The 13,226-nt window shown below is 43.1% G+C and overlaps 1 protein-coding gene across 2 annotated transcripts in view; it reads right to left on the bottom strand.

Moving 5' to 3' along the window:
- Positions 1-2,173: 2,173 nt before the first annotated feature.
- The window catches only part of LOC134677971 (P protein-like), a 67,818-nt gene continuing 56,765 nt past the window's right edge, over positions 2,174-13,226 (bottom strand). For both annotated transcript variants that reach the window (XM_063536402.1, XM_063536401.1), the window contains 10 exons: positions 12,870-12,985; positions 12,012-12,150; positions 11,009-11,144; positions 10,031-10,110; positions 9,067-9,189; positions 7,646-7,739; positions 6,697-6,839; positions 5,581-5,691; positions 4,249-4,396; positions 2,174-3,752 (listed from right to left, as the gene is read on the bottom strand). In XM_063536402.1, the coding sequence (XP_063392472.1) occupies positions 3,574-3,752; positions 4,249-4,396; positions 5,581-5,691; positions 6,697-6,839; positions 7,646-7,739; positions 9,067-9,189; positions 10,031-10,110; positions 11,009-11,144; positions 12,012-12,150; positions 12,870-12,985 (1,269 nt within the window). In that variant the 3' untranslated portion in view covers positions 2,174-3,573. The remainder of the gene's footprint in view (positions 3,753-4,248; positions 4,397-5,580; positions 5,692-6,696; positions 6,840-7,645; positions 7,740-9,066; positions 9,190-10,030; positions 10,111-11,008; positions 11,145-12,011; positions 12,151-12,869; positions 12,986-13,226) is intronic.

The following is a 13,226-nucleotide window of genomic DNA, read 5'->3' as shown; positions in this document are numbered from 1 at the left end:
TTTTTGTAGACCTTCCGCAACTTGAGCATGTCATATGCCTATGGAATCTTTTCCCTGAATACAGCAAGGACACACACAGTATTATTTTATTAACAATAAAGTAACGTATGTATTTTTATTGTTTTTATATTTATGCTTTTGTATTTTACTTTATTATTCATGTTATAAACAACCTAACTTAAGAAAAATAAATAAAGACAAATAATTTAACGTATTAAGTACGTGTTAAAGGTACAAAATGATATTCGTGACGTTATCTATGAAAAGGGACCTTATTGTCGATGACGCTTTCGCCATTATTAACGATGCTCCGATATAAATACAATGCCGCGCGACGCTGTGCGGCGTAAGCGCCATCGACAATAAGGTCCCTTTTCATAGATAATGCCACATGTAACGAAATAAAAAGGTGGGTAATATTGATCATGATCACACTTCATAATTATGAAGTACAAGCTCTTAAGTCCCAATGTCATTTTAAAAGAACATAATATTCACATCGAATTTATAAAGCAGGCCACTGACGAGCCTTCCAAATGGATGCCGTTACAATGGATTCATCCAAATGGACGGCATCCTAATATTAAACATTGTACGTTTTCGGCATTCACGGACTGATTTTGGATTGCAGACACGCTATTTGGACTGTTGGAAGGCTCGTCAGTGGCCTTTAGAAATTAAAACGTGCAATACTGTTAGTGTCCCGTTTTCTTAGATTGATTTAAAATATCTTATCGATACGGTTTAACACCCCCTTTTTTTTTTTTTTTTTTTTTTAACGTTGGGGAAATGCGTTTACGCATGCTACCTAGCCCGGGGGAACCAGGAGCGATGACGGACTAACCAGTATTAGGACTACCGTCTAAAACCACCAACGAATGCCAACTCCGCCTTGTAGAGGAGCGCCGCAGGATCACTGTCAGCATTCGACTGCGTACGCCCCCGGCGGCCGGCCCATGGGCCGCAGACGATTTGTGGGTGCCAGTTTGGTGAGGCACTCCTAGTCCTGTGAGCCTTTAACAGCAGGGACTCCCCCCGGAGCCCTGCACAGCCCACTACGGTGGAGGCAGCAAGTGCGCATAGCGCCTGGCTCTGCCTCCAGCCCGTCGCCGGCGGAGTGGGTGCGCGTCAGGATCATTCTCGCGCGCACGTTCCGCTGCTTCCTTCTGTGACATTATTTGGTCACTGAAGGAGGCCATCGCTTTCCATGCCTCTTCGCTGTCGAGCATGGCATTAACAACGCTCGGCAACGAAAGGTCTGCTCCTAGTATTGCCTGGAGGGTGGTCCGTTGAAGCCCCCATGCAGGACACTCCTCGAGAGTATGACGCGCCGTGTCTACCTGCGCGCCACACTCATGACACATGGGGGATTCCTCCCTCCCTATGCGGTGCAGGTACTTACCGAAGCATCCATGGTCAGTAAGTATCTGCACCATGTGAAAAGTCAGGGTTCCCTGCCGCCTTTCTACCCATCGTTCCAGGTGCGGCAGTATAGCCCCTACCGTTGACAGCCCATATTCTGCTGCGCCGAGCTCTACCCTCCAGCGGCGAAGTGTCTCTTCTTGGGCTAACGCCCGGATGTTCCGCACTTCTTCTTCTTCCGGGAATTCTGCCGCCGCTCTTCTCCCAGCCCTGTAACGGTGGACCTCCGCAAGAATGTGAGCTTGCAAATGCCAGGGAGGGTCTGCAGCCAAGATCGTTGCCGCTGTAAAGGATACCGTCCGATACCCGCGGACGGCTCTCAATGATATTGCCCTCTGTGGCCTGCACAGTAGAGCCCTATTTTCCACAGAAAGGGCATCTACCCATATAGGAGCGCCATATAGGGCCATGCTACGCAGGACGTGAGAGTAAAGGAGCCTACATGTGGCATTCGGCTCACCAACGTTAGGAAGCAGCCGGCTGAGGGCTGCGGCTGTAGACATTAGCCTGAGGGCAAGACTGGCAAAGTGCGCCTTAAATTGCCAACGGCCATCCAGAATAAGGCCTAGGTATTTCATTTGGGCCTTAACCGCCACAACCTCCCCATTTACTCTAATATGGGCATTGTGAGGGGGTCCTCTTCTTGGGCCATGGAAAAGAAGAGCTTCCGTCTTTGGTAGGGATACCTCAAGACCCAGCTGGTGGATTCGGTCCACCATAAGTGAGGTTCCAATAGTCACCTTTCTACGGTTTAACACCCCCTGGCACTGACTAAAATAACCGTTTTGGTTTCACATTACATCTCAAAACTTTTTTGTAGTAGAAGAATTGCATTGCGAGACTTGCATCTTTTTACCTTGTAATGTTTTTGATGGGATCGATTTAAAGGGACGACTACAGTATTGCCACTTTTTAATTTCTATTATTATTTGTCAGACTGTACATACAAAAATCATTATGCCGCACACTGTTGGAATCCTAACGCTTAACGTGCGCGGCGCGCCAATGTGAACCTTATCGCAAGACACTAAGGTTGATATTAGGCTGTAGCCGCGCGCGTCAGCTGACGTCTTTTGCGGCAAAACTACAACGGCAGAAGGACTTGGTCACTAGTGCGACGTAAGAAAAAAGTGACAAATCGAACACTATCGATTATTGCTGGCCCAAGTTTCCAGTCCACCAGATGGGGAAACCGACTTTTAAAGGCCTACACGAAAGTGCTCTTGTAGCCTCGCCACTCTCACGGACACCAAAAAAAGTGTCCAATCTTCAAAGGTGATGGTGATTTGGGATTTTGAGCTTCGAAGGTGGACCTAACACCTCAGTGCCACGTAAGAAGATCAGGTACCTACTGGCTACTACTAAGTGTCCAATCATAATCATGATATAATAGGGAAACCGACTTTGAAGAACTGCACGAAGGTGAATTTATAACCGACTGCCTCGCCACTCTCACACACACCAAAAAAAAACCCAATCTTCAAAGTTAGATCTTCAAGGCCTGATGCTTCGTCATCTGGGCTTTGAGTTTCGAAGCTGGACCTCAGTGCCACGTAAGAATACAATGACATACGATCAGATACCCGCTGGCTACGACTAAGTGTCCAATCATGATTGGGAAACCGCCTCTGAAGAATTTCACGAAGGTGAATTTAGAACCGTTCTGCCTCGCCACTCTCACACACACCAAAAAAAACCCAATCTTCAAAGTTAGATCTTCAAGGCCTCCCTGCTCCGTGATCTGGGCTTTGAGTTTCGAACAGGGCTCGGAAACCGTTCTCATTTGTCAAACTGGTTTCGTTCATTCGCCCGGGAACAAAAAGGATTTCGTTTCCGTTTGCGGTTACCGGTTAAAGAACTGTTCTTTTGAGATAACGGTTTATGCTATATACATTCTCATCTCTTTCACGTATGACAACGAGTTCAACCGAGAGTCTCTGAAATCCAAGAGTAACCGGAATTATATCGTTCCCTGCGAACCATAAAGTTCCGTTCCCTCTTCTTACCGGTTAGGAGAGAGAGAACGTAATTTGTTAGTTTGCGTTCCATCAATTAACCGGTTTTTTAAAGAACGAAATAATATAACGGTTTGGGAACGATATTAACAGGTATTTCAATACCGGTTCCGAGCCCTGGTTTCGAAGCTGGACCTCAGTGCCACGTAAGAAGACAATGGCATACGATCAGATACCCGCTGGCTACAACCAAGTGTCCGAGCATGATAGGGAAGCCGACTTTGAAGAACTGCACAAAGGTGAACTTGTAGCCGTGCTGCTCCGCCACCCCGGCGCACACCACGTTTGCGCTTGCGCCGATTAATGTGCCGTTACCTGTGATCAGGAAATTTTTATCAGCAAAATGGCTTGTTTCCTATAGAAATAATAGGAAATATTAGGCAAACCTCTGCGTAGGTGGCACCTTTGTGGCACATACAGTAAACAAACCACATTGACATGGCCTACCGCGAAACAAGAAAATAGAAATTTCGTTATCTAATCTCTCTATCACTCTTGCATATTGCGATAAAGAGGCTGATAACTAAATTACGATTTCCGCGTTTACCGGTAGGCCCTTGTCAACAAACCGCCTTGATGCATCAATGTCATATTTTATTGTCTGTGAAAACTTGTCAAAAAACAGTTTAAGGCACAGTATGTATAAGTTAGTCTATGAATTTAATGAGTCGGTAGTGCTGCACTCTGGCGGCACATTGCAGTAATGTCCCCTATTTAGGGGCTTTTTTATTTTTATGGATATTTTTTAAGGGGCAAGGGGGGTCAAAAGGTAGCCAAAAACAACTCGCGTGAGTTATACATATCTCCTTACCTCCCAAGCAGGCTCCGAATGACAGCGCCCATATGAGAGGCGGTAGAGGTAGCCCCAGCGCAGGATTAGTGCCCAGTGATGTCACTACCCGCACCATCATTGTCGTCAGAGGTATGTTGTCCACGAACGCTGACGTCACGCCTGATATCTGGAGAAAGAATTATTGTCACTTAGGCCCACTTGCACCAATCCACTAACCCGGGGTTAACCGGTTAAACCTGGAGCAACCATGGTTGCCAGTACAATTTGACACTAGGTTTAATCGGTTAACCCCGGGTTAGTAGTATGGCGCAAGTAGGCCTTAGGAGTCGCAGAAAGCAAGCCGGGACTGCCGGCCTAGCCAAAGCAAGCGTGGCTCACTCCGCGATTTCGTCCCTTTTCAACAGGTAGCTAAAACTACATCCGTTCCAATTTTGGTGGCTAGCCATAAGCCGCGCGTGGCGCTTTCGCCACCTAGCGGCCTTATCTGTCCTGATCGTAACAGACGCGTTTTGTTAGAGATAAAAGCCTGTACCAAAAATTAAATTTTTGCCAAAAAAATTTTTTTCAATTAGAGTGCTCTAATATCACCATAAATCTAAAATTTGATATTGACGCCTATTTCATTTCTGATCAAATCGACCGATTTGATCAGTCCTGTCAGGATACCACTTTAAGTCAGGTTCAACATGCCCTAATCTGGTATCGTCTTGGGTCGTCCCATTCGTTTTTCGTCAAGTTCTTAAATTAGTCCTATTCTGCTTTCGTCACTCATGCTACATTCGTCACAATCGTCGGTGGCTTTCAATATAGAATGAGTGACGAAAGCAGAATAGGACTAATTTAAGAACTTGACGAAAAACGAATGGGACGACCCAAGACGATACCCCTAATCTCTCGTTTACAGGGCTCGGAATCGTTATCAGGTTTCGGACATTTGTCCGGGAGCGAAAAGGATTTCGTTTCCGTTTGCGGTTACCGGTTAAAGAACTGTTCTTTTGAGATAACGGTTTATGCCATATACGTTCTCATTTCGTTCCCGACGAACGAAATTAACCGGTTAAATAGAAAATATCGAAGCGAGATAGAACGAGTAAATATTGCTATCTCTTTCACGTATGACAACGAGTTTAACTGGGAGTCTCCGAAAGCCAAGAGTAACCGGTATTATATCGTTCCCTGCGAACCATAAAGTTCCGTTCCCTTCTCACCGGTTAGGACAGAGAACGTAATTTGTTAGTTCGCGTTCCATCAATTAACCGGTTTTTTAATGAACGAAATAATATAACGGTTTTGGAACGATATTAACAGGTATTTCAATACCGGTTCCGAGCCCTGCTCGTTTATCCTTACCCAGAGTATGAGGAGAAGGGCGACCGCCAAACGATGGGTTTCGTGGACCCCCATGATGAGGGCTTCGGTCAGCCCGCCGATGTAGTCGATCAGGCCTAGCTTGGTCAACGCCTGTGGAAGAGCAGATTTTACGTGATTTACTATATGAACTATATCAAGAGTTTCCAACAAAAACCGGGCAAGTGCGAGTCGGACTCGCGCACGAAGGGTTCCGTACCATAATGCAAAAAAAAAACAAAAAAAAAACGGTCACCCATCCAAGTACTGACCACTGCCGGCGTTGCTTAACTTTGGTCAAAAATCACGTTTGTTGTATGGGAGCCCCATTTAAATCTTTATTTTATTCTGTTTTTAGTATTTGTTGTTATAGCGGCAACAGAAATACATCATCTGTGAAAATATCAACTGTCTAGCTATCACGGTTAGTGAGATACAGCCTGGTGACAGACGGACGGACGGACGGACGGACAGCGAAGTCTTAGTAATAGGGTCCCGTTTTACCCTTTGGGTACGGAACCCTAATAAACCGAGTGTTTTAGATATGTCATCTTGTTTAAAATTGATTAGTAGGTTTTAGTTTTCTTGATTGTTTAAAAAAAAAAAAAAGTTTTATTGCCACAACTACCAAAAAAGAAAAAGATAATACACGAGAGAAAAACAAAATAGTTTTGTATATGTTCCAACCAAGACGATGTAGAAGCATTATTAGTTATCTGCCTCTTTATCGCTCGAATATGCAAGAGTGATAGAGAGGTTATTAGATAAAGAAATCTCGATTTTCTTGTTACCTACGCAGAGTTTCGCGTAATATTCCCTATTGTAAAAACCAGATGACCAGCTCAAGGAATTATCCTGCCCTTTCGAGATACATCTCGAAGATCGAGATATATCTTGGCACATTGGTTGCGTCGCAACAAGTAGCTACAAGTACATCCGTCCCACACCAATTTTGGTGGCTACTGTGGCTAGCCACAGACCGCGCGTGGCGCTTGCGCCACCATGTGGTCATATCTGTCTTAATCGTAACAGTTAGAGAGTGAATCTTCATCTGTGCTATAACACAGAAGGCGAAAAATGAGGAGAAAAATTGTGAAGTATCTTTAAAAACTAGTATACCTCCATAAGTACGAAGAGAGCCGCGAAGAACAGTAAAGTAGACCACTCCACCCTGTGCAGGATGGATTCTATATCCTCCCTGTCAGCCAGGATTAGGAGCAAGATGGCGCCCAGTAAAGCTGTCCAGCCGAGCGACACGCGATCTGGTGGGAATATTACAAAATTCAAATTTTTAATAAAGACGGTTGAGTGGAGGAAGCGAGGGGAGGCCTTTGCCCAGCAGTCGGATACTAAAACCTGGCTAAAAAAGAGGGCAAGTGCGAGTCGGACTCGCGTTTCTAGGGTTCCGTACATAAGTCCGACTCACGCTTGATTGCACATTTCTAATAGGTTTTCCTGTCATCTATAAAGGTAAATAACTATCTTGTGTTTTTTTTCCAAAATTTTAGACCCAGTAGTTTCGGAGATAAAGGTGGGGGCGATGGTAATTTTTTGGCTATTTTCTTAAATAGCTTCGAACCTATGTATTTTAAAATTATAAACAAATATGTCCATCTTTGGGTCACTAATTTACATATGTGTACCAAATTTCAACTTAATTGGTCCACTAGTTTCCGAGAAAATAGACTGTGACAGACGGACAGACAGACAGACGCACGAGTGATCCTACAAGGGTTACGTTTTTTCCTTTTGAGGTACGGAACCCTAAAAATTAACAAACAGAAACTAGGCCAAAGTTATGGCGCCATAGCTCGAAAAGATGGAAAGAGCTTCCGCCTAGTCTCGAGTAGATGGCGATATACTCATTCTCAATCCGATCCTTTCTCGTCACTCCACATATCCATCTCAATATTCTTAACTATACAGTCAACAGCAGAAGTTGCCCTATTACCTTGACACGCTTTTATTCTCTTAACAATAAAGTCGCGTCAAGATCATTTTGAACACCTGGCCCGCTTAGCAACTTCTGCTGCTGACTGTACTACATATAAAGTTTAATTTTACTCACTGAATTCAGGGAAGGCGTGAAGGAAGAACATTATGACCACAAATCCGATGGCGACACAGGATTTTATCAGCAGCTTCTTATCCCGGATCTTGTACTAGAAACGTAGATAAAATTAGTCTTACATTAATTACTCTAGGTCCATGGGGTCCCAGCGCGCATAAGTTGTTCGCAGAAATCGCGAAGCGTCTGGTTGACGTAACTGGTGACCGAAGAGCTGGCGGCTACCTCGCACGACGTATCAGCATTGCGATACATCAAGGAAATGCCGCCAGCATCCTTGGTACAATGTCTCAATGGCCTATTTTAGATTTAAGCTAGCGAAAAACATTTATTCAAACCCATTAATGCGTAGGTCACACTGAGCAACTTTTAATATGGCACCGACCCCGAAATCCGCCGAAGAAAAAGATTGTTTCATACATATTTGCTGGTCAAATTTTGGTATTGTCTTGGGTCGTCCCATTCGTTTTTCGTCAAGTTCTTAAATTAGTCCTATTCTGCTTTCGTCACTCATTCTACATTGAAAGTCACCGACGATTGTGACGCATTGAGTGACGAAAACAGAATAGGACTAATTTAAGAACTTGACGAAAAAGGAATGGGACGACCCAAGACGATACCGAAATATTCTTTGGGAGAGTTTTATCTTGTTTTTAAATAAATGATTTTTATACGTAGTCTTACATTGTAATAAATACAAAATAATTAATTTAGGAACTTTCCGATGGCACACACGAGTTTAAGCCGACTTAGGATCAAACAAGGCTCAGAACCGGTATTGAAATACTTGTTAATATCATTCCCAAACCGTTATATTATTTCGTTCATTAAAAAACCGGTTAATTGACGTAACGCGAAGTTAAAAAAATTACGTTCTCTCTCCTAACCGGTAAGAAGAGGGAACTGAATGAACTGAATTTTATGGTTCGCAAGGAACGATGTAACCGGTTAGGTACTCTTGGCTTTCGGAGATTCTTGGTTAAACTCGTTGTCATACGTGAAAGATAGCAATACTTACTCGTTCTATCTCGCTTCGATATTTCCAATTTAACAGGTTAATTTCGTTCCACAAAAACGGAAGGCGAACGAATTTCCCATAAATAAGTTTCTCAATAGAACAGAGGGGCGGGTTACCGCGAAAACCGTTTTTCGCAAATTGCGGGGATCTTTCTGTTTTACTCCAATGAAGGCGTAATTAGAGTGACAGAGAAAAATGCCCGCAATTTGCGAACTTCGATTTTCGCGGTTATAGCCCAGTTCTTTAACCGGTAACCGCGATCGGAAACGAAATCATTTTCGTTCCCGGGTGAAAGAACGAAACCGGTTTGAAAAATAAAACGGTTTCCGAGCCCTGGGTCTAATAATGCAGGATACCTTAGGGCCCTTAGAACAGTTATATTGTGTATTAGGGGTCCAAATACCTTTTCCTTGAGCTCGGAGAGGGTCCTCTGGAAGGTGTCTTTAGGGCACGCACGCTTGTTGCTCTCCTTTAGAGCGATGGCCAGCTGCGAGCTGATCTTTTGGACCTTACGTTCTAACCGCTCCTAAAATTTAAAAGGCAAACATTAAGTACTGACCAAGACGACTAACAGCCCGTTCACACAGAGTCTCCGTATTTACGGTACCCGTTTTAACGGATACAACAAATAAAAACCGGGCAAGTGCGAGTCGGACTCGCGCACGAAGGGTTCCGTACCATAATGCAAAAAAAAAACAAAAAAAAAGCAAAAAAAGAACGGTCACCCATCCAAGTACTGACCACTCCCGACGTTGCTTAACTTTGGTCAAAAATCACGTGTGTTGTATGGGAGCCCCATTTAAATCTTTATTTTAATCTGTTTTTAGTATTTGTTGTTATAGCGGCAACAGAAATACATCATCTGTGAAAATTTCAACTGTCTAGCTATCACGGTTCGTGAGATACAGCCTGGTGACAGACGGACGGACGGACGGACGGACGGACGGACGGACGGACAGCGAAGTCTTAGTAATAGGGTCCCGTTTTACCCTTTTGGGTACGGAACCCTAAAAATTATGCTTTGTTCACACATAGGCACCGTATAACGTATCCGGCATTAACTGAGAGCCCAGATATATGACGAATACGTATTCCGTTCATCCAGTATTCGATGATGAAACGGAATGTCATAATTTAAATGACCGAAATTTTTTATTGTATACTGAATACTGTGTCATATGGGAAGTCGCTCATACAACTCCATACGCCATCAATGAAAAAACACGTATACGTGCCTATGTGTGAACAAAGCATAATTTTTTGTTATATCCATTAAAACGGGTACCGTAAATAAGGAGACTCTGTGTGAACGGGCTGTAGGTAAGTGGTCACAGACCACTGAGTAGTCAGATAGACATAATTTTTACCTTGACGACTAGCTCATCTTTACTCATGTGAGGAAGCGAGTCTGCTGCCCGTCGCCAAACGTTTAGTTGTCTTCTCAGATCTGAAAGACCGGTACGCGCGGTTAGATAAATAAATATTGGGTACATCTTACACAGTTCGGCCTAGCCACAAACTAAGCATAGCTTGTACTATGGGTACTAGGCGACGATATAAACATACTTATATAGATAAATACATACTTGTAAGTATGCGTAGAAAACACCTATGACTCAAGAACAAATGTCTGTGTTCATCACACAAAACACAAATAAATGCCCTTACCGGGATTGGAACCCAGGACCATCGGCTTCACAGGCAGGGTCACTACCCACTAGGCCAGACCGGTCGTCGATATCGGATATCGTATGGTGTAAGAGTTCCACGAAAATTAGGCTTTATTGTCTACAGAATAAAAGTATGTGTACAGTAAATAAAGACCAGTACAGAATAAAATTATATGTACAGTGTTCGGGTATCGGACGTATACAGGGTGGAAAGATAAGTCGGGCCCTGGAGGGAAACTACCTTAAATCCTTAAGCTGGCTCATTTTACTTAAAGGAGACATTCCTTTATTTTTAAAAAGAAATAAAACTGGATTCAAAGATTTTCTTAAACTCGCTTGCCTCGTCCGGGACTCGAACCTACTAAAAATTCAAAAAAATAAAAACTCGCAATTTTATCCTACTAGTCGATACAGTCAATGTTAATGATAACATTTCTCCAAGAAACATTAGGTCTTACACTGGTCTGTCGTACAAAATATCCATAAAATCTAATATATAGTATTTAAGATTTTTTAGGACAAGCCAAATTGAAGAAAAAAAGAAAAATACTTTGAATGCAGTTTTGTTTTTTTTTTTAATAAAGGAATGTCTCCTTTAAGTAAAATGAGCCAGCTTAAGGATTTAAGGTAGTTTTCCTCCAGGGCCCGACTTATCTTTCCACACTGTATACAGACCTTGTATCTCCCGCGGCTCGCTCGGTCGCAGCTTGCTAACGTCTCGATACATGAACCGCAGCTGTAGGTATGTCTGTAGACACACCAGTACGATGCCCAGTGTCATGTGCAGTGTGAAGTTCGCGAAGTTGATGCCCTGAAACCAAACAAAATCCATACTAATATTATAAAGGCGAAAGCAGGGCTCCGAACCGGTTTTTTTTAAATCCCAAAATAGCCCATTATTTTTAATTATTTTATGCTCATTACGTAGGACTGTATCATGTATTTAGGTAACATCTTCGTAGATTGTCCCATTCAAAATTTAATAATAAACCAAAGAGCGAAAAAGAACGTAATACATACCGGTTTTTTATGTATGGGGTCATCCATTAATTACGTCACACGAATTTCTAGGTTTTTTGACCCCTCCCCCCTCCTTGTCACACTTGGTCACATTTGGCAAACCCCTCCCCCCCTAGTGTGACGTCACATTTTTTCTACGAAATCGCCAAATCAAATTAAGTAAGTACCTAAGTATTATTTATATTTTATCAAAATATTTTTAACGATATAAATATTAGTAATTTTATAACCCAAAACTGCTTAGGAAAGAAAATTAAACGAATAAAAACGATTATCGTTTTAAAAACTTGTTATTTAAATGTACAGCGAATAAAATAATTTAAATAAATTTTCGGTTACTGATGAAGTTAAAGTGACGTCACAAATTTTGTGTCTCCCCCCTCCCCCATGTCACAATATGTCACATTTTCTTGACCCCCTCCCTCCCCCTAAACGTGTGATGTAATTAATGGATGACCCCTATGAATAAAAAACCGGTTCCGTGCCTTAGGCGAAAGTGTCTGTCAGTCTGTTACCTGCTCAAGCTTAAGCCGTTGAAATTTGGTATAGAGATAGTTTGAGTCTCGGGGAAGGACAGGATAGTTTTTATGTCGGAAATCATCGCTAAAGAGAGTGAAAAGGGGGGTGAAGGGGAGGGGGGTGATAAAATAACACTCACCGACTGTATGACGATCTGGTTGGAGGCTATGATCACGTTGGGCGGATCGCCGACCGGCGTGGCCGTCCCGCCGATGTTGCTATATAGCACCATAGCTGTCAGTACAGGGATCGGGTGCATCTCCATAACCTCGCACAGCCTGGAAAATGCGAAATTATATTTAAAAGTAGATGGTTGTACAGTAAAAAAAGCGCTGGTGGCCTAGCGGTAAGAGCGTGCGAGTTTTAATCAGGTCGCGGGTTCAAACCCCGGCTCGTACCAATGAGTTTTTCAGAATATGTACGAATTATCATTTGATATTTACCAATTGCTCTTTTCGGTGAAGGAAAATATCGTGAGGAAACCGGACTAATCCCAATAAGGCCTAGTTTCCCCTCTGGATTCGAAGGTCAGATGGCAGTTGTTTTCGTAAAAACTAAAACCTGCGTCAAATCATAGGATTAGTTGTCAAGCGGACCCCAGGCTCCCATGAGCCGTGGCAAAATGCCGGGATAACGCGAAGACGAAGAAGAAGAAGGTTGTACAGTTACCTGCAATAATATATTACAACAAAGGCCGCAAAAATATCTGACACGATCTTATCTGTAGAGCCATATGCCATATAAGATCGAAGAGTAACATACTATTGCAGGTGACTGTACCAAGAGACATAAAGGCAGTTAATATTTTGATTAGAGGCCACATCTTGCCCTTCGTTACCTGCAGATATAATCTCACTCACTTGATGGCGACGGGCGTTATCCAGCAGCACGGTAGTGACGTTGTCCAGGAATGTCAAGAGCACGGCCGTGATAGCACAGAGCTCGTTGATGATCCGCTACAACTTTCTCCATTCCCTGTAGAACTAATCTCACTCACTTGATGGTGACGGGCGTTATGAGCAGCACGGTTGTGACGTTGTCAAGGAAAGTAGAGAGCACGGCTGTGATGGCGCAGAGCACGTTGATAAGAGGCCACATCTTGCCTTTCGTTACCTGCGGTAAAATAATCATTGATGGCTCAAAACTGATCGAAAACAAGGGCATTTTCCATACACTATAAAATGTAACAACTAAGGTACATTCTAGTATCTCGTAATTACATTTATCATATTTTTTTTAAGAAATAGAAGACACTAACGTGCTTTTAAGGGTCAACAAGACATGAAAATTAGGCCTTAAATTAAACTCTTCTTTGAGAAACTCATTAATGAAGCACAGACGTTGAACGAGTGTA

This window comes from Cydia fagiglandana, chromosome 27, assembly GCF_963556715.1.
Source record: "Cydia fagiglandana chromosome 27, ilCydFagi1.1, whole genome shotgun sequence".
Taxonomy (NCBI): Eukaryota; Metazoa; Arthropoda; class Insecta; order Lepidoptera; family Tortricidae; genus Cydia; species Cydia fagiglandana.
This window is presented reverse-complemented; position numbering and strand designations above follow the sequence as displayed.